General features: G+C 45.9%; 2 protein-coding genes across 3 annotated transcripts in view; one reads left to right on the top strand and one right to left on the bottom strand.

The window, feature by feature from the left end:
- The window catches only part of CNOT6L (CCR4-NOT transcription complex subunit 6 like), a 33,208-nt gene extending 24,356 nt beyond the window's left edge, over positions 1–8,852 (bottom strand). Inside the window, exon 1 of one of the 2 annotated variants that reach the window (XM_063335240.1) lies at positions 8,697–8,852. The gene's annotated coding sequence lies outside the window, so the exon portion shown is untranslated. Of the gene's footprint in view, positions 1–5,953; positions 6,151–8,696 lie in introns of those variants that run through there. The other variant, XM_063335238.1, reaches the window with a different exon arrangement.
- A 2,106-nt stretch (positions 8,853–10,958) lies between these two features.
- Positions 10,959–25,131, top strand: MRPL1 (mitochondrial ribosomal protein L1). The gene is made up of 9 exons (XM_063335241.1): positions 10,959–11,069; positions 11,225–11,336; positions 12,484–12,727; positions 13,814–13,897; positions 15,453–15,524; positions 15,771–15,882; positions 17,125–17,225; positions 22,728–22,809; positions 24,681–25,131. Exons 1-9 carry the CDS (start codon positions 11,036–11,038, stop codon positions 24,851–24,853), a joined length of 1,014 nt encoding a protein of 337 aa, XP_063191311.1. The 5' UTR covers positions 10,959–11,035; the 3' UTR covers positions 24,854–25,131.
- Positions 25,132–26,334: the final 1,203 nt, after the last annotated feature.

The following is a 26,334-nucleotide window of genomic DNA, read 5'->3' as shown; positions in this document are numbered from 1 at the left end:
AACGCTTAATATATGTGCTTCTCTCATCCACTCAAAATATTCCTAATTTACCCGATGAACTCCACCCCTTCACAGTCTTGTGCTCCAGACCAACAAGGAGAAGGAAGAGGATCATTGCACGGGTACAGAAATGCGCCTAGAGATTGAACTACTCCCAGTGGTAAAGCGTAATTTGGCTGGAGGAAAAAAATGCAAGCCAAGGGCCATCTGATGAGCTGAACCCGAGCCTTCCTGGCACTTGTGACTATATTCTGGTACGTGAGAAGTTGTCTGGCCCCGTTTTCCTTTTGCTTTCTTAACTGTCCAAAACAAAAAGGGATTAGAGGAAAGGCGTTCACAAGTGGAAATTTCTGCTGGGTGGATAATTCATCCTGTGCTAGCTCTCTCCCACTTGTGGGGCCAGTCGTAAATTCACGTAACAGAATAAATACAAATTGAATTTTAAGGTATAGAGGAAGCAGTAACAAGTCTTCTGGAACTATGCTCAGCACTGCCCCAGTTGGTCTTCTCCTGCCAGGAGCTGCAAATTCCACGAGCCTAAGAAAATGCAAAGAGGAGTGTTTTTTTTACCTGGAGAGCATGGTTTCTGACAACTGTTCTGCTTTTATGTCCCTTGCAAGCCAGTTTTAAGTTTCCTGTCTGTATCAGCAGGAAGCTCTATCTTGCAGCAGCCCTTGCGCATACTGATATGCGCTCCGACAAGAAGCGAGCGAACCAACCCTTTCCGAAAGGCCAGGAAACACTGGCAGTTTCGCAGCGCTGGTAGCGGTTCCTATCTGTGTTTCTCTCCGCAGGCGACGGGATGACAACTCTACGCTTTCTTCCGAGCGTCTTAATTCTGCTCCAGCTCTCAGCCTGAAGCAATCAGAAAAGCAAAGGGTATTCTCCACGTGTGAAGGCTGACTCGAGATAAAAGACATTTATTTGAGGGAGATACGCACCCCTTGTGCCATCGGGAAGCTTATTGATTTCACACAAGTACGTATGGCAAGCAAGTCTCAGGTACACATCCACCTCCACCCCCGAGAGCAAACTCCCTAGCTTGCATGGAAGAGACGAATGTATCTGGAGTCCTTGAACGGGACCTTTCCATCGGAAGCTCTCAAATACCTTTCTAGGCCATAAAATCTTAGCCTTAAAGCACCAGGAGCAGGAACAGCTGCAGGCCACAGAGCTGAAAATTTAAAAAACGTCAGGATCTTTCCACTTGGCTGTTTACAAAACACAGGACGGTAGTATCCAACAAAACATACTTTGTATGTTTTCTGCTTTCTCCCTTTCTGAATTTTCCAGCTAGTATCGCGTAGAAAAAAAACAGACAGAACTCTGCAGGAGGAAGTCTTCCGCAACGTGCTTCTCTCTCTACACCCTTAAAGCCAAGCCAGAACTTTCAAAGAGAGCCTTTAGATTGATTCCTTAGGCAGAAAAAAAAGCAAAACTAATTTGTGATTAGAAGGCACAAAGATGGTCAGTCAGATGGAAGCATTCCTGAAAAGCGAGGGGAGAGCGACCCAATCAATTCATTCAGCTGCCCTGCAGGGTAAACAGCCAACTTGAGCCCAGTCTACAAATCCTGATTATTACTAACAGCTTGACTAAAAGCGGATGTTTTTTTGTAGTTATCTTTGTACTCGTGAAATCTGATGAACGGAAAAAAAAATACGTTGGACAGGCCCCGCCACCAAAGCAAAAAGGACAAAAAAGAGCGGGTTGCTTTGCGCTACTGCTCCCAGTGTGAGGTTCGGGTCCCTCACTCGGAGAATAAACTTGCTGAAAAAGGTCGTTTCGCCTGGCAGTGGGCATTCGAAGAAATGAAAACAAAAGAGGCTTTCTGGGTTTCAGATTTACCCGAAAGGCTTACATCTTAGCACTCACAAAACTTTGCTTAGCAGCCCATAAAAAAACTCCTTTTCAAAATGATCTGTCAGTAAAGCAGGTTTCTGGAGCTGTTAAAATGTCTTAAGAAGAAAACCACAGCCGTTTTTTACATGGCGAAGGCTGCCTTTTCAGTACCAGGGCCCCGTAAGGTGAAGGCTCCGTACCCTTTCTGTCCGTAGCTGTGAGCTGTGGCAAGTGTACTGCCACAGCAAATGCCACAGCAAAAGGCAACTCCCTCTCCCCCTCGGTTTTCCTGAGACCGTTCTTGTCCTTGCCCGCTCTGAAAGCGGACAACGGAACTTCCCTCTGCAGCAACACAAGGCTAAACGTTCCCCTCTCTTCCAACTTGCAGAGCTGCTTCGGTCCACCAGTACTTTTTGCCTTTAAAAAGCATTTAGGATATTTTAATTTGGTGTTTAGTTTCAGGTGGTTGTAGGTAGGAGACTGGGGAGCTCTTGACTTGCAGTAGTAGTTGCGCGAGACTGGTGGCCAGGATAAAGGGCCCTTAGTCGGGAGCTTTGGCTTGCCTTCCCCTTCTTCCTCCGGAGACCTCGGGAAGGCAAAGGCCCCCAGGCTCTTCGGAGGAGAGCTGCCTCCGGTAGCTCCCCAGCCATAAAAATTCCTGCTGCTCCTAGCCGAGGGCACAACAGGTTTGGCTTTACGCTTGGTTTAGGGTAAGGAATAATCCTGATTCACATCAGCAGGGATGAGGGCAGGCTGCTCTGAAGGATTAGTTGCTCCGTGTCTGTAAACAGTCAAAGATTTACTGATCCTCAAGCCGCAAATGGCGGGGGAACCCTTAAAACTAAAAGCCCTTCTCAAGGTCCATCACCCCATGGACTCAGTAAAGTACGTGACCCCTCCCGGGGGTTGTCATCTTCATTCCTAGACTGATCATTGTCATTGGCATGATGGACGCTTTGGTGGGACAAGTAAAATAGTACAGGAGCTCCTGTGGACCTGCCTGAACTGGAGCCAGATGGCAATGCTGCTGTTTTGATCCTGAGATCCCTGTTTTTGACACCTCCGCTTTTAATCATGAGCGTCATCACGCAAGCCTCAACTTGCTTTTTCGGCAGCGAGGCAATGAGCGAAAACGCCTCCTCTTCCTCTCTCCTCTGGCCCCACTCTCGCTTTTGTGCTCAAAGTGGAAGTTCCAAAAGGGAAAAGTATTTCATTTCTCTGCTGCTACGGCAGAGACGGTCTGAGCACCTTTGCTAACAGGACTGTGTTGGAAACCTGTGAAATCTGTCTGCAGACAGCGTATGCGCGGTGATAGCTTTATTTAAAATATGCACCTATACCACAGGCTTCGTATCCTAGGAAATCTGCAGATAAGAGTCCTACAGCCCTTTTAATCTCATTTTTTATATACCTTTCTCAGAGAAAACATAAAGTTCCTTTGCAGGCAAGCAGAATGGGAAAGACAATAAACCACTTAGCTAAATGCTAGGCATAAACAGCTACAACGCCGTGCAATCATAAAACGCCATTAATCATTTACATCAGGAAATGCCAAAGTAAGGGCGAACACACACCACCTTATCTGTTCCTTGTGTACACGTGTGGGTTACAAGCTTGAGTTGAATTACTTGTGTGCCTGACACACAACGGCTAAATGAGGTTCGGTTCCTTGCTCCTACGTGCTGACTTCGTACAACTTCAAAAATTTGTGTTCGCTGATCGTGTGTGACTTGTATCTGAAATTGTTTGTAGCTGTTTCTTCATCTTGGAGCACTTTTACAGGTGCTGGCTTAACTTGTCCCCTTGAAAATAACAGCATTTGTTTCTTGTAGAATATCGTATAAGGCCTTTTTGCCCTACGTAAGGCACTTCTGCCTACCTTTAATCATATTTTCAATGACTACCTCTCAGACCCTGGAGAGAAAGCTTTCTGTAGCGTCTGAACGTTGAAGTCGCACTTCTTGATCCTGTGTAGGGAGATGTGCAAGCGGCTGCAAAAGTGGTTATAAACAAGATTCCAGAGCAACTTTTCTGGAGAGATTTTCTTCCAGTGCTGCTCTTTTTTTTTTTTTTTTTTTTAAGAGTAATTTTAGTTTGGGGTGGGGTTTTTTGGTGGATGTGGTTTTTTTTTCTCCCGAGTAACAGAAACCAAGTCGTGTCCAGTACCTTGCCGTTACAGGTAGCTGTCACGTAGCCCTTTTGTGAATTTTGCGGATTTACCAAGCTTCAAACAAAGCCAGTCAGTGTGTTCAGCCAAGGGCCTTACACGGTCTTCTCTGCACCTTGCTCTTTGAGATCTACTCCGAGGCACTCCGGAAAGAGGCACGAATGGATCCAGTAAATCCTGTGCGTATAAAGTCTTTTTGCCATCCCCTGTGGGATACTGCAGAGTGTTTGTTTTGTTCCCTCTGAGCTGTTTGATTTTTTGGGGGGGTCCTGCAGTGGGAGGTACACACGTGAATTTTGCTGACACAGACCTGAGACGCACAAGCCTCTTAAGATGGGGAAGGAGAGCAACAGGATTCCAGAAACATTGTCACTAGCTAAAGATATCGATAAAGAAACGTCTTAAGAAAGTCTCTGCTTTTATCTTTACAGGTGAGATGGAGAAGCTGTACAGACAAATCACTGCAACCTGAAGAATTAATCAAAAAGTGAAGCTAGAAGGTACTGTTGCTGCCAACATGAGAATCAACGCTTTTAAAAAAACCACGAATGCTTTGCAGCCTCCATCTCCTGTTTTGTTTCTTTATTTACTGTCAGGTTAGCAAGCAAAACTGCCTCAGCACAGGGTCCAACCAGCGGCAGGGCTGGGAGCAAAGCAGCGCTTCCCCTTCCGGCAACCAGCAAAGCTCCATCGGCTCAGCCGGGGACACTTGCACCGTCAAAACAGCCTGCTGCGTGTTTTCACACATACATTAACTGATAACCTGATAAACGCAGGAGAAGGAACACCTCGTGGATTTAATCAGTTTCTGCACGGCTTTCTAGAGCGACTGGAGAGCTGACAGCAAGGTAAGTGCAGGGTTAAAGGCAGTTTGCTCCCCTAGCCAGAGCCACCAGTGGTGCACAAGGGGACGCAGACAAACGCAGGATATCTTTATGGCGCTAGCAAATCTGCTTCAGACAGGAGAAACGCTCTGATAAACTGAAGAAAGGAAGTAACAAGCACCCAAGCCTCGATTACAACAGGCTATCGTCAAGAGAACCACAGAATTTGGGGGGAAAAAAAATATATTACAAGAGGCTTAGCATTTAATGCTCTAAAGCAGTAAATCCACAGCAAATCCTCCTGAAACTAAATATGCCTAAGACATATTTTAACTTATTTTTTTAAAGTTCTCTCAAATGCCATCTTATGCTCCCGAACAACTAAGCTCCACCGTTACATTTGCTTTCTCACTATTCCGCAAATCAGGCTACAGCCAGTGCCTCGAGTGCCCTTTTGGCATCCCAAAAGCTCTTTCCAATAAATAGTAAGCAGGCCATTTATTCGTATTTATCTTCCCCTTTTAAACACAAGTAACCGAAAAGCGTCCAACAGATTAAAGCTGATCTAAGCAGGTCCGGGGTTTTTTTCAGTTCAAGAAAGTTTGCTCAAACTGCACTGCAATTGACGTGCAATTTTAACACTTAAAAACAGAATGGCCTCGGAAAGGTTATAATAAGAAAAAAGAAATACACCTCCCCATTTGTGCACACTGACTCTGGACAAAAAAGACAGCGGCTCCTGCCACCTATCTAAATGTAAGTTTTTGTTCTCAGTGTTTTAGATTTAAATTAAGTAAAGACTTACCCCAGTGTGGAAATTAATTAATTTTTCTCCAGTGGTGCCTTTTCATTTTACTCCCAGAGTCCACATGCAGCTTGGGATCACTTTCTGGCTTATTTCTTGTACGACTGGTGTGAAAGCTAAATATTACTGTGCTTGGCAAACCTGATCAAAAGCCTGTCTCGCTCTTAGCAGAAACAAGGCTGTCATGGCAAAACCACCACGGTCCACGTGGAAAAAACCATAAAAATAAATATCCCAGCTTTATCACATGAAATGGAAGTTTTAGAAACACCTCTGGAGGGAAAGAAAACAAGTAGCAGCTAGAACACCACTTACTTCCACAAGAGAATTCCCACTGCAAGCGTGACCGAGCTCCTATAGATGGTGGATGGGCAAAGGAGAGCCACACGCAGAAAACACACCCTGACCAGTCGTCCCTTCCAAGTCAGGTAAATAAATGACCAATTACGCTACATCCCTGCGAGCACGGGGCTTTCCTGCCAGCGGCACTGCTAGCAGGACAGGGAAAAACACCCTTTAGAAAACGAAAACAAGCTATATCAGTAAAAGTGCGCTTTTGCAGATAACTGCTTCTACAGCTGGGACTTCTGCTGGCACAGCTATGTCAGTCACGGGTCACACTTCGTCACAGCGCTCGCAGACAGAGCTGTGCCAGCAGAAGTTTGCCATATAGACCTGGTGGGAAACTCAGCAGCCACTAAAATGAATGTGTAAAGTGTCGTGCTGCCGCCAAACTAAGTTTTTCTAACAGCCTGATGATGGGTAGTCTTACTTCTGTGCCGCTGACACGTTAGGATCTCGGCTTCCAAGGACAGAAGAAATCTAAACTTAGCTCAGGAACATGGCAATACCTATCAGCCATTTACATTGTACTTTATCCTTCAATTAAATACACAAACTAAATTAGAAAGAGCCCCTGTAGGAAGGAAAGATAAGACGGAATAAATTAAATACTGCTGTACTTTAGCACTCAAACCGCCCTCATTTTTAATAGTAAGAAGAGAACAAAACTGAAAGTGTTTAATGGGATTTGTTTAGCTGACAGCAAAGCACTGCAAAATTCCCACTGTTCAGTTAAACCAAACAGTCAAACTGTAACGGGGCTTTTGTCACCTTCAATCATCTTTGAAGACAACGAGCAAGGAGATTTAACGCCCGAGCTGACGCTCAAACACAAGTGCTGTTTGGGTGAATCGACACGATCCGGCGGGTCGTGCGTACGGCGATGTGTATCGTCACTCCAGAGCACGGAGCAGCAAGATGTCAGAAGCGCACGCGCGTGCTGCCGGTCTGCTTTGGAGCAAAACTACAAAAATCAAGTTGTAAATAAACTCCCACCACCCTCCGTGGGGGGAAAGAAAGCTACAAGCGAGTGCTTCGGTGCCTCCGAACCCGCTGGCGTTCAATAATGAATAAAGCTGTGCGAAGCGCGGGGCTGTGGAAAGGAGAAGGGTTACGTACAGGAAGTCAGGTCAGGCTGCGGCGCTTGCACGCAGCGCAAAGTAAACCTCAAACGTAAAGCCTGCCTTTATCTTTCGGGAGGTATCGCCAGCACGTGGCCCTACCTAAAGCGGGCTGCGTGTCGGAGGGGCCGTGTTCGGCCATACAAATTTCCCCCCTGCTTCTTATTTTGATAGGGAGAACACAGAAATAAAATCGCTGGCAGTGCTGTGTTTGTAAAGGCCGTGCTCCACCTTTGTCAGAGCCTTCTGGCCCTCCAAACTGGGATACAGCTTCTAGGAATTCCTGGGGTTGTGTCAGAGGGAAAACTTTCTTGCTAGAAATAATGCCTTTTTTAAAAAAAAAAAAACAAAAAACCCACACTAAAAAATATACTAATTTTTTTTAGGGAAAAAAAAAAAGCACCAGGGCAAAAACATCTCAAAGGAATGGCAGAGGCTAAAAATAGACACATTATCATCACTTTCATTATCAGCCATGTCTACACACACAAGAAGTATAACTCTGAGCGACTTCAGGATGAGGCATTTTCCCCTCCACGTTAGTTTTAGTTTGCGGGGGAGCACATTTGGGCTTGGCTGAGCGTTGCAGGGAGGGGATGGCATAGGTATTAATTTAATTGTAGCAACCTCCCCCCTCCCGCTTAAACAAGGCCGTCTAAAATTCATATCAGCGGGCTGGCTCGTGAGAAGTTGTAACTCCCCAAAGCAAATACTTAGCCTATTCAAAGTTTCAAAAATTGCCTGATAAAGGCTACTCGTCTAAAGATTTCAGAAGGTCAGATAAAACTTGGTGTGGCTGCGAAACGGCAAAAAGCCACCGAGCCCTCGGCCATATTTACCAAGAGCACTGAAGTTTAAAAACCAAGCCCCAAACTGTCCCGAAAACTCAGTGTTTAGGCGCATTATTTTATTTGCGAGCACCACCGCCTGAGCTCGAAGCCCTGCTTTGATCGCAGGTGACATTCCTGCCATCCTCCTCCTACGGGACTGCTGGGGGCCATGGGGAAAAAGCGCTGAGACCCACGACTCCCCAAAAACACCCTCCCCAACCCCGCCGAGGGGTCACCCGGGTTGTCCCATCCCGGGATACTGGTGGGTCTGGAAGGGCCCGGGGCCGAGCACTTGTGGTTGCCCCATGGGCAGGTTCACCCCACAGCCGGGGTTCCCCCCCCAGCCAGGGTTCACCCCAAACCGGGGTTCACCCCACCGCTGCCACCCTCAGCCAGGGCTACGGGGTGAGCCTGGCACCCCCGAAAGCAGCTCGGGGGGCGGCTGCCAATACGCCCCAGCCTCCGGGGATCCCCTACCGCCGGGCCCGGGCCCCCCGCTCCCTCCTCACCCCCCGGCCCTTCGGAGGGGGCCCTATTCCCCTCCGGGACGCCCCCCGCCGGGGATATGCCCGCACCCCGTCCTCCCCCGCATACACGGTGCCCGTGAGGGCGCGGAACGGCGGCTGCGAGGCGGCCCGGGCCCCGGCGGCCGCCCCGGGTGCTGGCCCCGGTGCTGGCGGGGCGGCGGCGGGGCCCGACATGGCGGCGCGGGCCCGCTCCCCTCGCTCCCCGCCCCGCCAGGCCCCGTCGGGCCGCGGCGCTCACCTGCATCCGGCGCGGCGGGGCGGCGGGGCCGGCGGCGGCAGGGCGGCGGGGCGGCGGGGCGGCGGGCAGCAACGACATGCAGGCGGCGGCCCGCCGGGGAGCGGTGCCGGGCCGGGGACGGAGCCGCGGGGGCCGGGGCGGCGGCGGCGGCGGCGGCGGCGGTGGCGGGGAGGAGCGGGCCGGGGCTCGGGCGGCGCGGAGGGCGGAGGAGACGGAGGAGGAGGCGGGGAGGGAGGCGGGCGGTGCCGGGGCCGTGGAGGAGGGGGACCTCGGGCACACGCCGGGCCTTGTCACCGGCCCGCAGCCGGTGTCAACACCTGCTCGGGGCAGGGAACGACGCGCTACCGGCCCGGGGCGGGGGGGCATCACCGGCCCGGGGGGACACCACCGGCTTGGGGGGACACCACGGAGCCGGGAGGGGGACACCGGCAGGTCGCCGAAACACCCGACGAGGGGAAGACACCCCATTTTTACCTCATGATTTTGTCGGTGACAGCTCTGCGGAGCGGGAGCCGAGGAGGCGGTTGTCATCGGCCCCCCCCCCCCCCCCCCGGGGGGACGTGGCTGGGGTTTGGGGGAGACTTCTTTGGGGGGGCTGCTTGACCCCCCAGGTTATGGAGGCGAGGCGGTGAGGAGGGTTGGGAGAGCGGGAGAGGGAAACGGCCGCCGGCGAAGGCGGGGGGGCCGCAGGGCCAGGCCTCCTCTTTGAGGGTGCAGGCGTCTCCTCTTCAAGTGTCGGTCCCGCTTGTTTCTCCACAGGCTCCTTTTTTTTTCCGGGGAATCCTTTTCGGCGCCCCAAATTTCAGTTGTACGGACCCCCGTGAGACGGGGGATGCTCTTCTGGGCGGCTGGGGCGAGGAAGCGCAGGTAAATGTGGCTGCAGCGTTAGAGCCCCCCCTCTTCTCTCAGGCGCACCAACATCCCGTCGGTGGCCCGTTCCGCGGTCGATGAGGAGGAAACGTGGGCCTACCGTGAGGGAAAGATGGGTTGAAAAATAAAATAAAAGCAGCAGCCGGGGGCGGGGAGGGACGTAGGTCTTTGCGCGCTGGCCTGCGGGACAGCCCGGGTGGGAAAATGGTGTGGGGAGGCGTCTGCAGGAGCAGCAGGCGGCGGAGGGGGCGCGGGGTGGGACGAGATCAGGGCCAAGAGCTTTTTATTCCAACCTGGTTTCTGCCCAGGCTCATGCTGGACGAAAAAAGCTCATTTTATGCTCCGAGAGCGGGAAGTGCAGACGGAGCCCCTGCGATAGAGGCGGGGGGGTTTGGGAGCAGGCTTCGAGTCACGGGGAACGGCTGCACGTTAACCGTGAGTCCGTGTTTCCCTCCCAGGGCCAAAATCCACAGCAGCGACCCTGCGCGTGACGAGCCGGAGCCTCCCAAGGGACCGAGGAGTGACGGAGGGCGACCATAAAGGATGCAGCTCGTTACCTGATGACCGTTTAAACGGAGCCACGGGGTGAGTCTTGTGTGAAATTGCCCCCGCTATGGGAGACACACGCGCCTCGTGCCCACCCGAAAAGGCGGCCTTCCCCAAACCCGCTCTTGCCTCTGTGATTTAAATTCACGCTTTTTCACTCCTCACTGAGACTTTTTGAACCGAGGAGAGGGTTTTGTTTTGTTTTGTTTTTTCCCCGTCACCCTCACGCCTGCCCATCTTGATCCTTTCCCAGGACGCTGAGCGTATAGTTACATCGGACCGACCCGTATCGCTCGCGTTACCGCTCGTTTTACACATGCACACACATCCGATTTAAAAATAACAATTCTAGTTCAAGAGTTCTAGTTCACAGCGTATATCTGAACAGCTTAGGACCCCGCTAAACAAAGCCCTCATAGGTGGACGCTGCTCCACGAGGAGGTTTGTAGACCCGGCCCATCTTTTCCTAACCCATTTGCGAGGGAACAAGAGTGACGGCAGACGGAAAATCTCTTTATTGAATTACTTGGGATTCGCAGCAAAAAACGTCCAGAGTGAAACGGCCAGCGTTAACCCACGCAGATGTTTTTTTTTTTTGCGGCGGAAAGGGGCCGGTTTCTGAGGGATGGCGGCTCCGGCCGCCCGCAGGAGGCGCCGGCCGCCATGTTTGGTCTCTGTGAGGCAGGCCCAGCCTTCTGACCCCTTCCGGGGGCGTGTCTGCGTGTATCAGTTTTATCCGAGGTCGCCTTCCAGGCCGGTTCAGACCCGATCTGGAGGTTTTTAATCCGGCCCCGGCAATAACCCCCTCAGCGGTCACCGGCAGCAGCGGAGGGGGAGAACGGAGAACGGAGGACCGGGGACCCCGGGCGGCACTTCCGGCCGCCGCCGGAAGCTTCCCGCGCTGCACCGCGCGGCTCCGCAAGATGGCGGCGCCCGTGGGACGCTGCCTGTGGAGAGGTGAAGGAGCTCCAGCGTCTCTCTCACTGTCGGCCTTTCCCTTCGTGGTGGGGAAGGGGGGCGGTGGGGTCTGTCCGGGCAGGGGTGGCGGGCGGAAGGCGAAGCGAAGGAGGCCCGGGCGTCTGTTTGAGGCGGTGTTTGCTTTTCTCTCGTAGCGCTGGCCCCGCGTCGCGGATGGGTCTTCCCCGGGCTCGACCAGCGCCTGGCCGCCGCCCCCGCCGTGGTGAGCGCCGCGCCGCCCGCCCGGCCGTACGCAGCCGCAGCCAAGTGAGTCCCTTCCCTCCCCTTCGAAGCATCTTTCTCGGCCCTTGGGTGTTTATAAATGTCAGGGTGTTCTGGAAGCGTTGGGGGGGATGTGTGATGTTTTTGGTGTCTGCAGTGTCGTTTTACCAGCCGAGCTGGCCTTGGCGGCATTCTGCAAGTTGTTAGCTCCTTATGAAACAGCCTGGCGAGAGAAAGTTTAAGCTGGACTTGCAGGGAGTGTTTTCTCTTGCTGTGGCTTACTCTAGTAATAATGAACGCAATGGTTATGGGGAAGGCTTTACTTGATATTTCTGGTGTGTGCTTTTAGAGGGTATGGCTGGATTACAACTGAAGGTGCGCTATCAGCCTGAATGCTGGTGAGCTTATGGAACTGGTTTCACACAGTTCCTTTTCTTGTTTCAGGTTGCTTTTTATTGTTTAATTTGTCATCTCTTTAATATTACGGCGTAAGTGGGAGAAGTAAAACTGACCTCTGTGTACAGAGCAGCGAAGCGTGCTGTACAGCAAGCGTTCTGAAGCGTTGCAGACCCTTTCACCATAGTTACCAGAGAAATGGAGTATTTAGCTATTATTTTTTTTCTTTCATTTGCGAGCCTTTGAAAATAGGTGGGAGAATAAGGATTGGGGCTAGCGTTTGTTAGCTGCATGCAAAATGATACAGGAAAGGGAGGAGAAACCTTTTTTGAAAGGTGGGACTGCCATGATCCATGGTAAGAAGAAGAGAAACTCTGCAGGCGTGGCTCCTTCTGATAACTAGGAAAAGGCGTATGGCATTTGCTTGTATTTAGAAGCAGCTTAGGCACAGTGCCCGCTGCCAGCTTGCGCAAAGGCAAGACGTGTAAAAGTGTGTTATCTCAAACTGGTGTTGTTTTGATATGGTAGGAGGCCATTAATTTGGTTCCATGATGCATAAATGTGGCTATGTTGTTTGAGAAGCTTAATTGCCTTCAGAGTGTTTGATTTTTTGTCTTGGCCGTCTGAGACAAGTAACTGGTATGACTTTAGAGATGCTGTTCATCTTTGTGTAGAACACTTCTTGTTAACTGGTTGTTACTTAATAAGTAACACATGTCAATATTTACTTTTTTGTTTTGGAACATGTGCCAAACTTTTCATTTGATGATCTAACACTGTTTTTTGTTTGTCTTAGAACTGCAAAAAAAGGTTCACAAAAGACCAAGCAGGAAGAAACAAAAAAGAAACCAGCGACTAGGAGGTGGCCGCTGATGAGCAAGCCTGTGGATGATGTATACTTAACGTGGTATTATGAGCGGCCCTCCTATGATGTGGAAAAGGCTGTGGGTATGCTAAAGAAATTTCAGGAACTGGACTTCACTCACCCCAAACAGTATGTCTATATTAACGTATTCCTAGATATGGCGCTACAGAAAAAGGTAGGTTGGAAGCGTATACAGATTTTGATACTTCTTTCTTTTTAACGTGGGAAGGCTGTATTTTAAGCACAGAGCAGATGCTGCTGTCGGCCTTCTTGGCTGCCTCTTGCAGCTTCTCTGATTGGCAGAATAACGTGTGCTTTTGCAGGTGGCTTTGTGCCTTTATACATGTATAATTATTAAACACCCTTCACATTCCTGAGCTGAAAATTGCCTATTTTCCAAATTCTCAATGGTGCTATCATGTGACTAAAATTCATGTCTGGACAGAACCGATCAAACTAAGCCTTACATCTTTTCGTGCTTTCCATTAAAAGATGCGTTACCAAAATCGTGTGTGTGTTTTGTTCTGGGATGATTGTTGACCGGGAGAAATGTGAAGACAAGCTTCTTCGCTCCTCTGTCCTTCACGTTGTTTTGAATTATTTTTTTAATAATGTTCCTTGAAAGTATGGTATCGCTTGTTTGCCTATGACATTTTTGATTTAAAGGCGTCTAGCCCAGTTCAGTCTTTCCCTAAAACTCCTTCTGCATCCCCCATAAGTAGAAAACATTTAGGCCACTTGAGTGTTGATTTCTTTGCATGCGTAACTAAATATCCCTTTGGTAAACCGGGGGTCCCGTAGGGCTAGAAAATAAGTTGATGCTTACGGAAATGCAGAGCTCTTGCACCTGCTTTGGGAGGCTGTGTGGTATTCATGAGGCTTGGTGAGAGACACATTCCTTGCCGATGCTTTCCATTGGCCATTGCATCAGAAATATCACTTAGATAAGCTGCAACTACAGCACAGGTCGTTATTGACTGCACCTGAGCCTGGTAGCGATTCTACACTGGAGTTGCTAATCCCAGCCTTTTTCTCTTGGGCAAACTCCAGCATAATTAATTCACGTCTCTTAAGTCTGAGGATATACCAGACATTAAAAAGCAGTCCAAACTTCTGCATCGTGCTTGTTTGTTATGGCCTCGGTGCAAGGAAATTGTAAGATAGATTGCTATGTAGGGCACCCACTCCATGTTGACTGTATAACTTGCCCTTAAGCCCTGATTTCTTTTTTGTTTGGTTTAATATTTTTCTTTCTTTATAGAAAAAAGTGGATCCATTTGCAAGCAATGTTCTTCTTCCATATCGTTTTACAGATGAAACGAATAAGGTCTTGGTTTTCACAGAGGTGGGTAAGCCTGAATTATTTGCTTTAGGCATGTTACGTATGCTGTTGCAACTAGTTCCCATGCAAGTACTACACCTTTTATACTCTCTGCGCATGCTTTACAGAACTCTTCAGCCTGTCTACGATTCATTTTCAGCAGTGTCTTAATGTATTAACAAGCATCTTACAGGATTTCCTTCGTCTTGATAGTTTTACGTATATGTAGATTATTCTGGCAAGTCACTTCGGGAGTAAACATCTGCATAGATGTGACTAAGGCAGAGATGTTTAAAGATCACTTATAGAGTAAAACCTTTGTCACCTTTTTGTTGTACAGGCAGATGGTTTGGCGTAGCAGCTGTGTCCAACCCCGCTGTCTTAAGCCTTAGTAGGAAGTGCGGATTGGAAGAGGGTGTTATTCACAGTAACTTGTGCTGTAACAGGATGCCTTTGGGAGAGGAGAGGAAAGTACCTTCTGCTTAAAAACCCTGAACAACTTAGCAGCCCTCTGCCCCAAACCCTTTGCTCCCCTAGTAGTTTGTGAAATGGTGTGTAGAGCGGTTGTAGCATCTGCATGAGACTAGTTTCAGCCTCTGCTGCTGTCCTTTGCCAGCCAATCATTCAAAGAGAATGGACGTACAAATAACGTGTATGAGATTATCCTAGAGAACCGTCACAGATCTAGTTGTCTGCCGTTTGGGCTCAGTTTTTGTGAAACTCTCTACCTGAGCTACAAGATGAGAATACTCCTATAGAACAGAGGGCTGACAAAACACCCGAGCACGCCAGGGTCTTTGGTGCTGCATCTCACAACTTTCTTCGCTCGAGTTTGTGTGGGATAATAGATGCCATGCCTTTTGAAGGTGTGTATGTGGAAAAAGACTGAGCGACTGAAAAGCTTGCGAGTGCTTTTGGATGGAGGGGTGGAGCTATTCAGTTTATTCTTGTGAGGAAAAGTTGATTCTGGCTTTGAGTCACAAATATCTGCTTGTATCAAAAGTTCGGGCCAAAGTTTTTACAGAACTGATGCCTTTTACCTTTGCATATTTCAGACTATTAAAAGCGGAACCTTGCGGAGGACAGATGGGGTTAACTTCAAAATGAAGTTTGAAGCCAAAGTTTAATAGGAGTTTCATCGGTCGAATAGCCTTATTTTACAGTGGGTTATAGTAACATGTTTTGTTTTTCTCAAAGCTTAGAGTAAGATGTTGGCTCCATCCAGTGGTTGGTTGGTTGTAGTTTCCAGGGCATGGAAGTGGGAGAAGAAGAGCTTTTGATAGAGCTCCTCAGCAAATGCAATGGGCTTTTCTCCTTCGTCTCCAGTAGAAGTTGACTAAAGGCTTGACTATTGCTTCTTATCGGGATCTGGCGTGAAGTGGAATTGCTGCTTCTATATTATATCACCAGCATTAGATATTTTTGGTCTTTGATGGCCTTAAACCATTTTTTCTTTCTTAACCTGTAAATAGCCTGTTCTTATACCCAGTTATTCAAGATAAATCACTGATCCAGTGCCATTGATATAAACTAATTAGCAGTACAGATGTTACTAAATTTGTGTTTTTTCTCTCAACAGAATGAGCAAGAAGCTGAAATAGCTCGAGAGAATGGAGCTGCTGTTGTGGGAGGAGTTGAATTAATCAAATGGGTATTTCTTTTTCTTTTTTTCTTTTTTTTTTTTTTTGAGAATCACATAGTTCTCCTAACTTAAACAGTGACTTGGGGGGGGGGGGGGGGAGCAAGAAACCTCATGTCCAGTAAACTCTAGCTTGAAGTTAACAACCCGTATGAAGGGTGAGAGATGGGTTTCTGGGCTCAGACATGCTTGTAGGTCAGCTTGTGTACCGAGGTCACTTATTGTATTCCTTAATATATTTAATTGTTTTTATTATAGATTTTGGAAGATGAAATCCAAGTGGACTTCTATGTAGCTGTTCCTGCAATAATGCCTAAGCTAATACCATTAAGGAACAAACTAAGACGAAAATACCCAAGTACAAAAAGAAGTAAGAATCGATTCTTTCTTATGAATCTCAAGTACCGAACAAGATTTAACTCTAGAGGTGACACTGAAACTTTTTTGATGAGAATGTGTAATGACATTGAATATGAGACTGTATGTGACTGAACCGCTTGTTTTGTCTCAGATAAGGGTAGTTTTAGGAACCTAGAACTGTGTTTTCCTCCTACACCAGGAAGATGTGGGATTAGAATCAAGATAACTTTGCCTCCTTGTTGCCCCTGTGCTTGTTAGTTCCTGATGAACCATGATAGTATTCTGAAGTTACACAGTAAAACAGAAACAACTTGAAAAAAACATATTCACTGATAGTTGCGCTGTCGAACGGTTGTGCAGTTGTCTGGATATCGGCTTCGTGACTGCTACTGCTCCTTCTGCCTGTTCATTACTGCTCAACAACAGACACATCGGTCCCTCAATGCTTTTATCCTCCCTCGCTGACTTAATTTATTTTAGCTATGTGTCAGGGGTCTATTTCAAGTATGGAAAAAAAACACCAACCTGTTTTTCAAACACGGAGCCTGTGCCAGCTGTGTGAAAGCACTGAGGCTTGAACTGTATCTCTTCCTTCCATGACCCAGCAGTCTAAATGCCTTACAAGCTGCAGGCAGTGTTTTTAGGTTGAGACAAACCTATTAACCTTGTCCAAAACACTGCACCAGAGACTACTCCAAATACTTCTTGGAGCAAATGAAAGCGATATTAAGCCATTAAGAGCTTGGTTTGTAGCTTATCCAGAGCCAATTTCTCTTGGAGCTATCAAAAGATGTGTAGGAGAAGTAATACTTCTATTTGAAGCAATTGAGTGATGGTGTAAATCTGTCAAAGTCGCCCTTGCAGCTGAGATAAGAAACAACGTCTTGACTTGTGGGAATGGCTGGATTTGGCAAGGAAGACTTGAGGCTTGTTCTAAACCTAACTCAGTAGGTTTTGGTCTTTCACGCTACTTTAATTGCATTAGGTAATAAAGCTTTGTTTTGTATATACATAAATAGGTTCTTTATTTGAAGTAAAGCCGGCGCTGTTCATGGCTGCTCATTAATGAGGAAGGAGGGAAGATCGAAACAATTTAGATAGTATGTGTTGTCTTATCTTGTCCGCGAAACTGCATTTTTGATTGGAGTTTAACTGCCTTCATTGAAAGATTGAATTCTTTATTAATATCACGCTTAGCCCCGCTAATAAGAATTACTCAGATGACTTTTTTGCTTTTTTTTTTTTAAATTAGATTCCCTGGGCCATGATATTCCCAAAATGCTGCAACTATTCAGAGAAGGTCTTGAGTATATGGTAGAAGATGAGCATGTAATCAAGACAAGAATAGCAAGAGTAAGTTGTATATACACTTCTTAGTGTTTCTGTACTGCGTAGAACTGAAGTTAGTAATAAAACAGGGAGAAAAACATGGTTTTAATCTGTGTCTTCCCAAGATTTTTACCTATGTTCTTTAACTGACCCGTAAAGTAAATGGAAGCCGTTGTTGTGTGACATCTTCAGCTGATGCGAGCCCTGTACGTTGTTAATGTGTGATCATAGGAGATGGCTCCACAAAAACTGAGAGCAAGGCATACCCGATGCTAGGAAGTTAAGGATGCTGAGAATGGGCATCCTTATTTTGGCAAGGAATTGTAATAATGAACAAAATAGAATGAAAAAGGTACTATGCCTAATAATGTCCTTGTGAGGTGACATCTTAACGTAGGCTTCCTGTTCCTCCTGCCTTCCCCATGGCTTTTCTGTGGGTAAAATAAAGCTTATTTGATAATTTTTTTTTATAAAGTAAATAAACGGTGGGTTGTAAGTCCATGGTCGATGCGCACAGGTGGATCAAGAAGTGTTTGGTTTAACCTAGTAATTAAAGACTCACTTAATTTTGATAACTTTTGCTCTGCACCGGAGCAAAAAGCGAGAACTGTTTGCGTTACACCTGAGATATAAAATTAATGTGTGCTTTGCTGTCGTGTAAGAAATTGGGTTATATAAGAGTATTTTTTCTCTTTTTCTTCCAGGCCATTAGTATGTTTTCCTTAATGTTTTCTTTCATTTATTTATTTTCCCTGCTCCAAACTGTGTTTTTTGTTTTCTTTCTGTCTTTTTTATAATCCTGCCTAACTTTTAGTTTAACCGATGGTGGTACAGAAAAGAAGCGTACGGGATATCTAACCCTGAAGTTTTGTCTGGCGCTGTTAGAGATAAGCGAGTTTATTAGTTCAGGCTAGCTGCTCTGAGTTGTACGTGTGAATTTCAAGGCCTTTCTTGTCTATATGATACTCAAAACTGAGGTTCTTGGGACTGTTCTGCGAAAGCATGTTACATATTACACTTGGATATGGACAGGAAGTACCTTTAGCTCTTTGTAAGTTTAATGGGCTGTGTGAAATGCTTCAAATCCATAGATGAGTCTTGGTTTCAAGTGTTGTGACGGTGTTCTTTAATTTTGCTTTGGACTGCTTAAATTTTAATCATTAGCCTGTAGATCAGGCTAAAAATACTTGCAGTTTAAACTTACTGTAAAGTTTCTTCTTGTTTAGTAAAGAAGAAAAATCATGTTTTTAATAAAGGTGAATGAGGAACTCTGATGTCTTGACAGTATTCGGTACAATTGCAGCTGGTTCTGCTTAGCGTAGCGTCCTGCAGCTGCGGCGAAAAGTTAAAACCGCGTCCTGTTGCTGGTGTAAGATGGTGGTGTTAAAGATGACCTTAGGCTCTGTGTCTGAGGCAGCTCAGGCCTGCCGTTTTGTGGCGCTTGAGAAGATTCAGTGCAGCCGGAGATGTCGCTCTGTACAAGTAAACAAGAGGTTCTTGTGAATGAGCTCTTCATCTCGGATCAGAAACAGTCCGATGAGGGTTTGCTTACGGAGAGGGTTCTCATCTGCTAAGTTAATGTCAGCTACGTGGCAGAGGTGACTCTTAACACTGCGTGCAGCGTGTGACATGCTCTGTCACGGTGTTGTGTGTTGAGTTGTGTGCAGCAGGGTGACTCAGTTGGTTATGGCTCGCGTAAAAATGTCTCCGCCCTCTCTAGCTACTATCCTTTACCTGACCTAATTTTCTCACTGTTTGCGTCGCGGCGCTGGAAGGAAATCGAGCGCAGGCGAGGCTGCGAGAGCCTTGAGTGGTTCTGCGTATCTGCTCACCACTACATCAAGAGCTTTTTAAGTTTAAATTTTGTCATTGAGAAAATAATAATTTACGAATTACACAGAAGGATGGAGATCTATTGTTGTGTTCCAAACAGTAGTGTAGATGTTGCTGGGAGTCTGCCAAGCTGGTGTTTCTCAAAGTGATGTTTTCCCTGGCGTGCTGCTGTCTCACGTTGCCTGTTAGTTCGATTATGGCCAGCGGCTTGATCTAATGCTGCGCTCACACATAACTGCGCAGCCCCAGTGGTGTTTTCTTAGTAGTAATTGAGATGTCTTTTGAAAAGCCCAAAAGTTGGCAGCGGTTAAGTTTAATTAGTAGGTCTGAAGCTGTGAAACTGAGAACATAAAATGTTATTTTAAGACATGGAGCTTAAAAGCAGAAGGGAGACAAATGAGGGCGCTCGGGATATCTCCTTCAGTATCAAGCTATGTGCAGAGGATAGCTCTGGAACACTGTTTTGTTCACAGGGTTAGACGTATGGAGAGAGGTGTGCTGAAACAGGGATCTCAAACTTGGTAACCAGAACGTAGAGGTGCGTGGAAATGAGGTTTGAGGCAGGAAACAGAAATGCCAGTTTGCACTAGAAGTAGCATCTACCTTCCTCGAGTGTTAAGGGGATTGAAGGCCTGAGTGTGAGTGTCCCTTGAAAAAGAAGGGGCATTCTGCAGAACCTACTTTATCCCACACGAAGCAGACACTCCATACTGCTTCTACCGTGAAGAACAGCTTTGCTGCGTCTACTTGTGGGTTTTCTTACTGGCTGGTTTCTAGCTTTATTTTCCTGCCCTACGATTCTTAAAGCACCGAGTTAAATAGCTGGCAATGATCTTGGTTTGCAGAGCGTTCATCATTTTGTGTTAGTCACTTCTCATCTTCTACCAAGCGTTTCTGCCCTGCCACGACTGTCATTCTCTGCATGTGTGTTATATTTGAACTGCCTGGTAGTTAAGTCTGCAGTACGGTTTCAGCGCTCTGAACGATCTCTTGATAGAACTCTCTTAAGTACAGTTTAGAAAAGCCGTTCTGTGGTTAAAGCTAGTGTTTTAATAGCAGGGCATCTTTTTTTTGTTCATTTTCATATTCAGCCAGCTGCAGTCTTCTAAAGATCCCCTTAGAAGATCAGAAGCATTGAGACTTCATGAATCAAGTTTTAAAACGGCATCTGTTTTGGTCAAACTTGTGCAGTGCTGAGTATTAATAGGCAATTCCCCATTAAGCAGCAGAGTTAGCGGGAGGCCCATTTAAAGACAAATATAACATATGTCCTAATTAAATAATAATAATAAAAAAGGAACAAATAACTTCCTTGAGCCTTTTCACAGCACCTTATGCTGCTCTACAGAGAAGCGTCCTAAACTTTAAATGGTAAGATAGGTAATACTTAATTTCTGTGTTCTGGTTGTAGTATGAACTGTCATTTTCAAAGGTACTTTGTAGTTCAATTGTATTTATACAAAGTGGACTAGAAATTGACTTACAGTTGCTCCCTCCGCAGGCGTGGTTATTCTTCAGGAAGGCTCAGGACTTAAAGATATTTAGCTCTGACTGCGATCGGTCTGAACAGAGTAGCTTGCACAGCCTTGAAGACCTGGTCCAGAGTGCTTTTGTCAGTTTGGTGAAGGTTTGAATTAAATATCTAAGTGCTGACACACAGTGACTGTGTGTACCCAAGGAGTTACTGTGGAATACTTATTTGGAAGCTGAAATATTTAGTTGGATGTGGAAGCTATTTTGAAATACTTGGAACCCTCTGAGCGTTACCTGTCTTCATTATGGAGCTGTCAGCCTCTCGAGGAAATTACGGTGTGTGTGATCTCTTGGGATGCGTGGTGTTGTCTGACTGAATGCAAGTCACTCTGTCCTATTTTCCTGTCTTAACAAACACAGAGTATTAACTAATGTCTTTGTATTTTGCGTCTTGTCTCATAATGTGTTGTACTTCTAAATCCTTAAGAGACGTGTAACTCGTTTAGAGCAACTTGCAAATTTTGTCGCTTCTGAATGCTTCTAGACTTAGTTACAGGTGACGAATGCCAAGTAGCTTGCTCAAACGGTACAACTGAAGGTTTGCTTAAGACCTGAACTTCGTGTAAGGTCTGGGAGCAAACACTCTTTGAGCTTCCGTTTGAAGTGTAGTTTCTGATTAGTTATTACCAATGAATTGTTGCGTTTAAACGGTTCTGAGTATTCCTTTACTTTGAATTCGATGCACCGTGGTGAGTCTGCCAGCAGAGTGAAATGCTCGGCGTTAACAAACAGATTGTTACGTCTGTAAATTTATGAATGATTAAGCACGTTGCAATCCACATAACAATGATAAAGACAAATGTGTTCTGGCCTGTGTAACAGAGGAACTGCATTTGGACTGTAAGTCTGCCAGAAGAGCATAGAGAGAGATTAATGGGCCAGATCTGGGAGGAGAGCAGTCAAGTATAACAGTATTTCTGTTGCAAAGTAACGCATACATTTACAGAGAAGGGAGATATTAATAAAATACGCTCACGCTACCTTGGGAGGTGGCAGAGAGGAAGAGAGCCCAGCGATGCCTGTACGCTCCCCTGAAACAGAGTTGATCCTGTGAGAATAAATGCTATGATTTTTTCTTAATTCCATAGCTGAAACCTCTAGAAAAATAACTTGATTTTTCATCCAGATGGAGACAGGCGGATGGTATGGGTGAGACCAGACAACACATTAAATAAAGCATAGCAGGGCATTACAGCAGCCGAACGTTAAGTCTGAGAAATGCACGTTGAGCTCTGCAGAAGCTGAGAGATCGGTCAGTCCTGGCTTTGACTTGAGGGGGTTTTCAGGTTGACACGTCTCTCGATCAGGAGTTGCGCGTTCTCGAAGAGATGAATGGCGGTCGTGGTTTAAGGTAATCGGTATAGGATGGAAGATGGAGGTATTAATTTTTTGGCAACGATGTTCACTTACAAGTTGATTGGTCCCGTGAGGATCACCTATGTGTCTGAAGTGAGGTGTGCTTGAGTGCTCCGTTTGATGAGGACATTGGGCAGAATGAGGAGCCAGCAGCCCACGGTTTTTGCTGGAAGGTCAAAAATGTCACGGACAGGAACCAGGGTGTGTAAAAATAGTAGATCCAGAACTGGTATGTGTTTAGAGCTCGATGCTTCCATGTACGTTATGAAACAGTAGAAATTCTGTGTAATATGTTAAAGTGGGAAGGAAAAGGGGAAGGAACTTTATAATTTTAAAATGCTTGATTTGGTTCTGCTGAAGTTCTTAATATCTTCAATTTTAGATGCTTGTGTTTTTTGACTTGATCTGTCTTGTGGTCTTTGATATCTACTTCTTGAAGCTTCTTTCCTCAATTACTTTATTTGAATATGATTTTTGAAAAAAACACCTTGTACATATATAGTAGGGTGTTTTTTTAAGACTTTTTGCCTCTTCAAGGCAACATGTTGTTGCAGAGCCATGGGAATTTTATGTCACGAGTAGAAACATGGAGAATAATGATGAGCATATAACCATGTATAAAATAGGTTTTTTTCTTCTGAGTCATTTGGATAAGGCTGTTAATGGGATTTGTAACTCCTTAACAGGGAACACAGAGAAACAAAATCTCTCCAAATGTAGAATAAGTATGTACCCAGTGCTTTCAGATTTATTAATCCAGGCTTTAAGTATCACCGTGGCTAACTTCGCATTATCCTTTTTCAGCTGGATATGCCTACTGAGCAGATAGTTGCCAATCTAAAAGCAGTTATCCAGGATATCTGCACGTTCAAGCCATCGACTCAGGGTAAGTAGTTGTTATTCTGATGTGGTAGTTGAAGTTAGAGCAAACAAAGTTAAGAAATGAGCGTTCTTCGCTGGGTTGTCGTTAAATCACTTTGCTGCTTTTGCACGAGTAGCATCTGCTCTCATTTAAATGAACTCTCATTGCACCGCAGCACTGCCTCAGTGTCTGTGTGAGGAAAGAAGTGAGATGATGTACAAAACTAAGTTTGCAGGCTTGATGCTGAAATGGATTAAAGCCAGAGAAGGAAACCCTGGTGAGAAATGGGGCCTTCAGCGTCCGTGTGCATTGGTTTTACCCCACTGACGTGACGCTGTTGTGGCTCAACGCAAAAAATCTGAACCCAGAATCCACCTGCAGTTGCCTTCGGTAAAACCCGTGCTTCAGTTAACATTTAGCCTGATGTTAGCTACCCTGTTTGAAGGTATACCACCATTTTCTTTTCTGTAACCAAGACAGTTTTAAAATTTCTGCTGCTACAAGGGAAAATGTGTTGATCTCTTTTTTTTTTTAAAATTATTATTACTTGATGAAAGGATCAGGGTACAAAAGAGCGAAGGTGTGAATTCTGGGTGGTGTTCCTGTGGGTTGTGCTCACAGAGTGTGAACAACTAACGCACTATCTGCTCTTTGTTGTAATGAAGTAAACTTGAAACAAATGTCGTCTGCTTTACTGGAGTGGAAACGGTGATATATGAACATAATTTTATGGAAGAATAGCCTCGTTTAAGTTAAGAAAACAACTTTTTATATTCATGTTGGCTTAACATCTGCATAAAGAATCATCTTGCATCTCTTCCAGTGATGCAGTTAACTACTGTACGGAGAACGGGCTGCAAAAAGCCAAGGACACATGCCTTTAGAAGCATTTCAGCCCAAATAAGAAGTGTAAGGGGTCGGTTGACTTGAAATACGAGTAAATAGAAGCAGAAAGTGATGGTATTTCTGTCCTTAATGAGTTTATATGTGAACTACACCAACCTCGTTAAGTAAGGGTAACCTCTTCTGGTCTTAACGCTTCTACTGATTTTGTGATATCAAGCTTGATTCTTGTGGTGGGTCTTTTACTGGCTCAATTAAAAATATTTCCTGTTTGTAGGAAGCAAACTTGATAGTTAATATAGCTTTACAACAGTGGAGTCTAGATATGCTTGCTAGCTATCAGTCCCTTAGACCAACTAGTTATAGATATCTGTTCCTTTCACACTTTCCATGTGTAATAGCACGTCTTCGTGCAGCTATGTGCTTATCACTAAAACAGCATTCCTCTGCCAAGTCACTTGATCTAATGCCAGACTAAAAATACCACCAGGCAAATGTTCTCAAAGTATAATGTAGATCGATTTCATCTTCCCTAAAAAAATCTGACTATTTCTGTAGTAGTTATTGTCAAAATGTTCCCACAGCGTTTCATGGTGGGATCCTGAATTAGCAATGGTTTCTTTTGTGCTCTGAGTCATGTAGGAATATTTGGGTAATCGGCAAACTTCCCCACCCCCCCATATCTTGCCAATCAAGATTACTTCCCAAAGTGAGTTTGCCTGTGTCTTGTTTTTTTGGAGGAGTGTGTGTGTGAAGCTTTACTTGTATGTTCTAAGGCCCAGGGGCACCAGTGATGCCAAGCGCGAGGTACCAAAGGAATAAGGTAGCCATTAAGTTAGTATCTGTTACAGTGCCTGAGTGGGAATCGCATTTTGAACCCAAGCTGCCAGGGTGGAGGTTAAACTCTCTGTACTAAAGGGAGGTGTCTACAGGTGTAATTCTGATTCTGGTCGCCTCCTTGACATGGTGTGGATTAATACTAAGATAAATCAACCTGGAGACATGAAAAGTAGAGTGACCGAATTGGCGGTGCGGTGTTCTTTGTTTTCCAGGTCCTTTTGTGCAGAAGTTGGTTATTAGATCTTCAACCAGTGAAGGTTTGCTATTGAACCTTGATGGACTTCTACCTCAGGCGGAGAAGGCAGAAGGAGAAAAAAATGTAGAAGATGAAGAGGAGCCTGCAGAAGATGAAGAAAAACGTGTCCAAGAACCTGTTAGTACCTGATGTCTTTCCTTGTAGACCTGATGATCAAGCTTGGAAAGCAAATGGTGTAATTGAAATCATACTTCATGAAAAGAAAAAAATAAATCTAACTTGTGAATTTCACTTGTAAATTCTGTGTAACAAGAAACATTGTCACAAACAGAAGTCCGTTGTCAAAACCGAAGACATTTTAAATTCCTTCTCTTGGTAGCTGCAAGCTCCCTACTTTGTGTGTGGTTTTTTTTTTCTTTGCACGTTATAGTTCTTATTTTAATAAAAGTATTTCTATGACTTCTGAAGTATTGCCATCCAATTTCCACAGTTGCAGCCGAAAAGCTAGCACGTGTTATATCCGTAATGCTGGGCTTTTTACTCTGGGAATTGCAGAATCTTCAATGCCTTTGTTGTCTTGACTCAGTCTCCCCCAGAGCAACTAATGCAGCTACTTGTGGCGATACGGCTGCTGTGTAAATCGCGAATGAAAGAAACTAGTTTTTGTTTACTATTCCATTTTTCTGCACAGTCCGAGATGGTGGTCTTTTTGAGTTGGTGGGAGTAACGTCTGTGTGATGCCTGTGGTATCTCACTCTCTTTTCATTTAGTCTGCCTGCCTAGATACCGCAGGGATATACAGAGGATTACTGCTCTGCTACTTTGAGCCTCTGAATGCAGGTTAGTCTTTGTGACAGACTGTAATAGGTGAGGTTATTCTGAAGAAAAATGGCTTTCCGTGAGAGGAGTGGTGATGCACCTTGTCTTTCAAATAATGCTATTTTATCTGTACATAACTGATACGATGTCCCTCGGAGATGAAAAGCACGTACGTAACGGGAGCAGTGAGTAGCTAGGAGCTGTAGGGCTGTGGTCCTGGGCTAGTTAGTCGTCTTGGAGGTACGCTGGGCTCTGTAGACCTGGTTAGAAGACACTGATTTTTCTAGCGGCTGGATGGAGGCTCCCCATCCCCTCTGCCGGTGTAGGGGGGGCGGGGGGGGGAGGCTGTGGGGTCCACCTTTGGTTATCTACCTGCTTAACTTTGTTCCTCTGACTCTTAGTAGCTATGCATGCCACTTAGATTTGGCGTAAAATCTTGAATGTAAAGATTCTTTAATGGCAATAGAGGTCTCTCTCGGCAATGGCACAGTTTGATGTTAGTGGTAGATTCCCAATAAATGATTTGAACTCTTGTTGGGGTTTGAGCTCTTAAACACACCAGAAAACTCAGCTTGGCGACGGTTCCGTTTCTTGCACAGTTAGCGTTTTGTTCTTGGGGGCTGGTTGGTGTGGGTCAAACAGATTAAAACCAAAGCACCAACCCTTTTTTTGCAATAGCCAGTCTGGAGCGTGCTTGTAATGTAATCTTACCGTTCTGCCTGATTTAATTCAGTCTGTGGCAATTGCTGTGACTTTTTATTTTGCTTACCTTGTTTTCCTCCAGCATAGTTCTTAAATATAAACTGGAGACCAGCATAAATATCCATGCAGCTTTTAACTGACTGTTTAAA

This window comes from Chroicocephalus ridibundus, chromosome 5 (genome assembly GCF_963924245.1).
Source record: "Chroicocephalus ridibundus chromosome 5, bChrRid1.1, whole genome shotgun sequence".
Classification (NCBI taxonomy): Eukaryota; Metazoa; Chordata; class Aves; order Charadriiformes; family Laridae; genus Chroicocephalus; species Chroicocephalus ridibundus.
The sequence above is the reverse complement of the archived record's forward strand: the minus strand, read 5'-3'. Positions and strand labels throughout refer to the sequence as shown.

Excerpts from the sequence above, each read along its gene's own strand:
- MRPL1 (XM_063335241.1), top strand. The coding sequence starts at position 11,036 with ATGGCGGCGCCCGTGGGACGCTGCCTGTGGAGAG. Across the intron at positions 11,070-11,224 it reads GGGACGCTGCCTGTGGAGAG|CGCTGGCCCCGCGTCGCGGA; the intron begins GTGAAGGAGCTC and ends TTTCTCTCGTAG. Across the intron at positions 15,883-17,124 it reads ATACCCAAGTACAAAAAGAA|ATTCCCTGGGCCATGATATT; the intron begins GTAAGAATCGAT and ends TTTTTAAATTAG.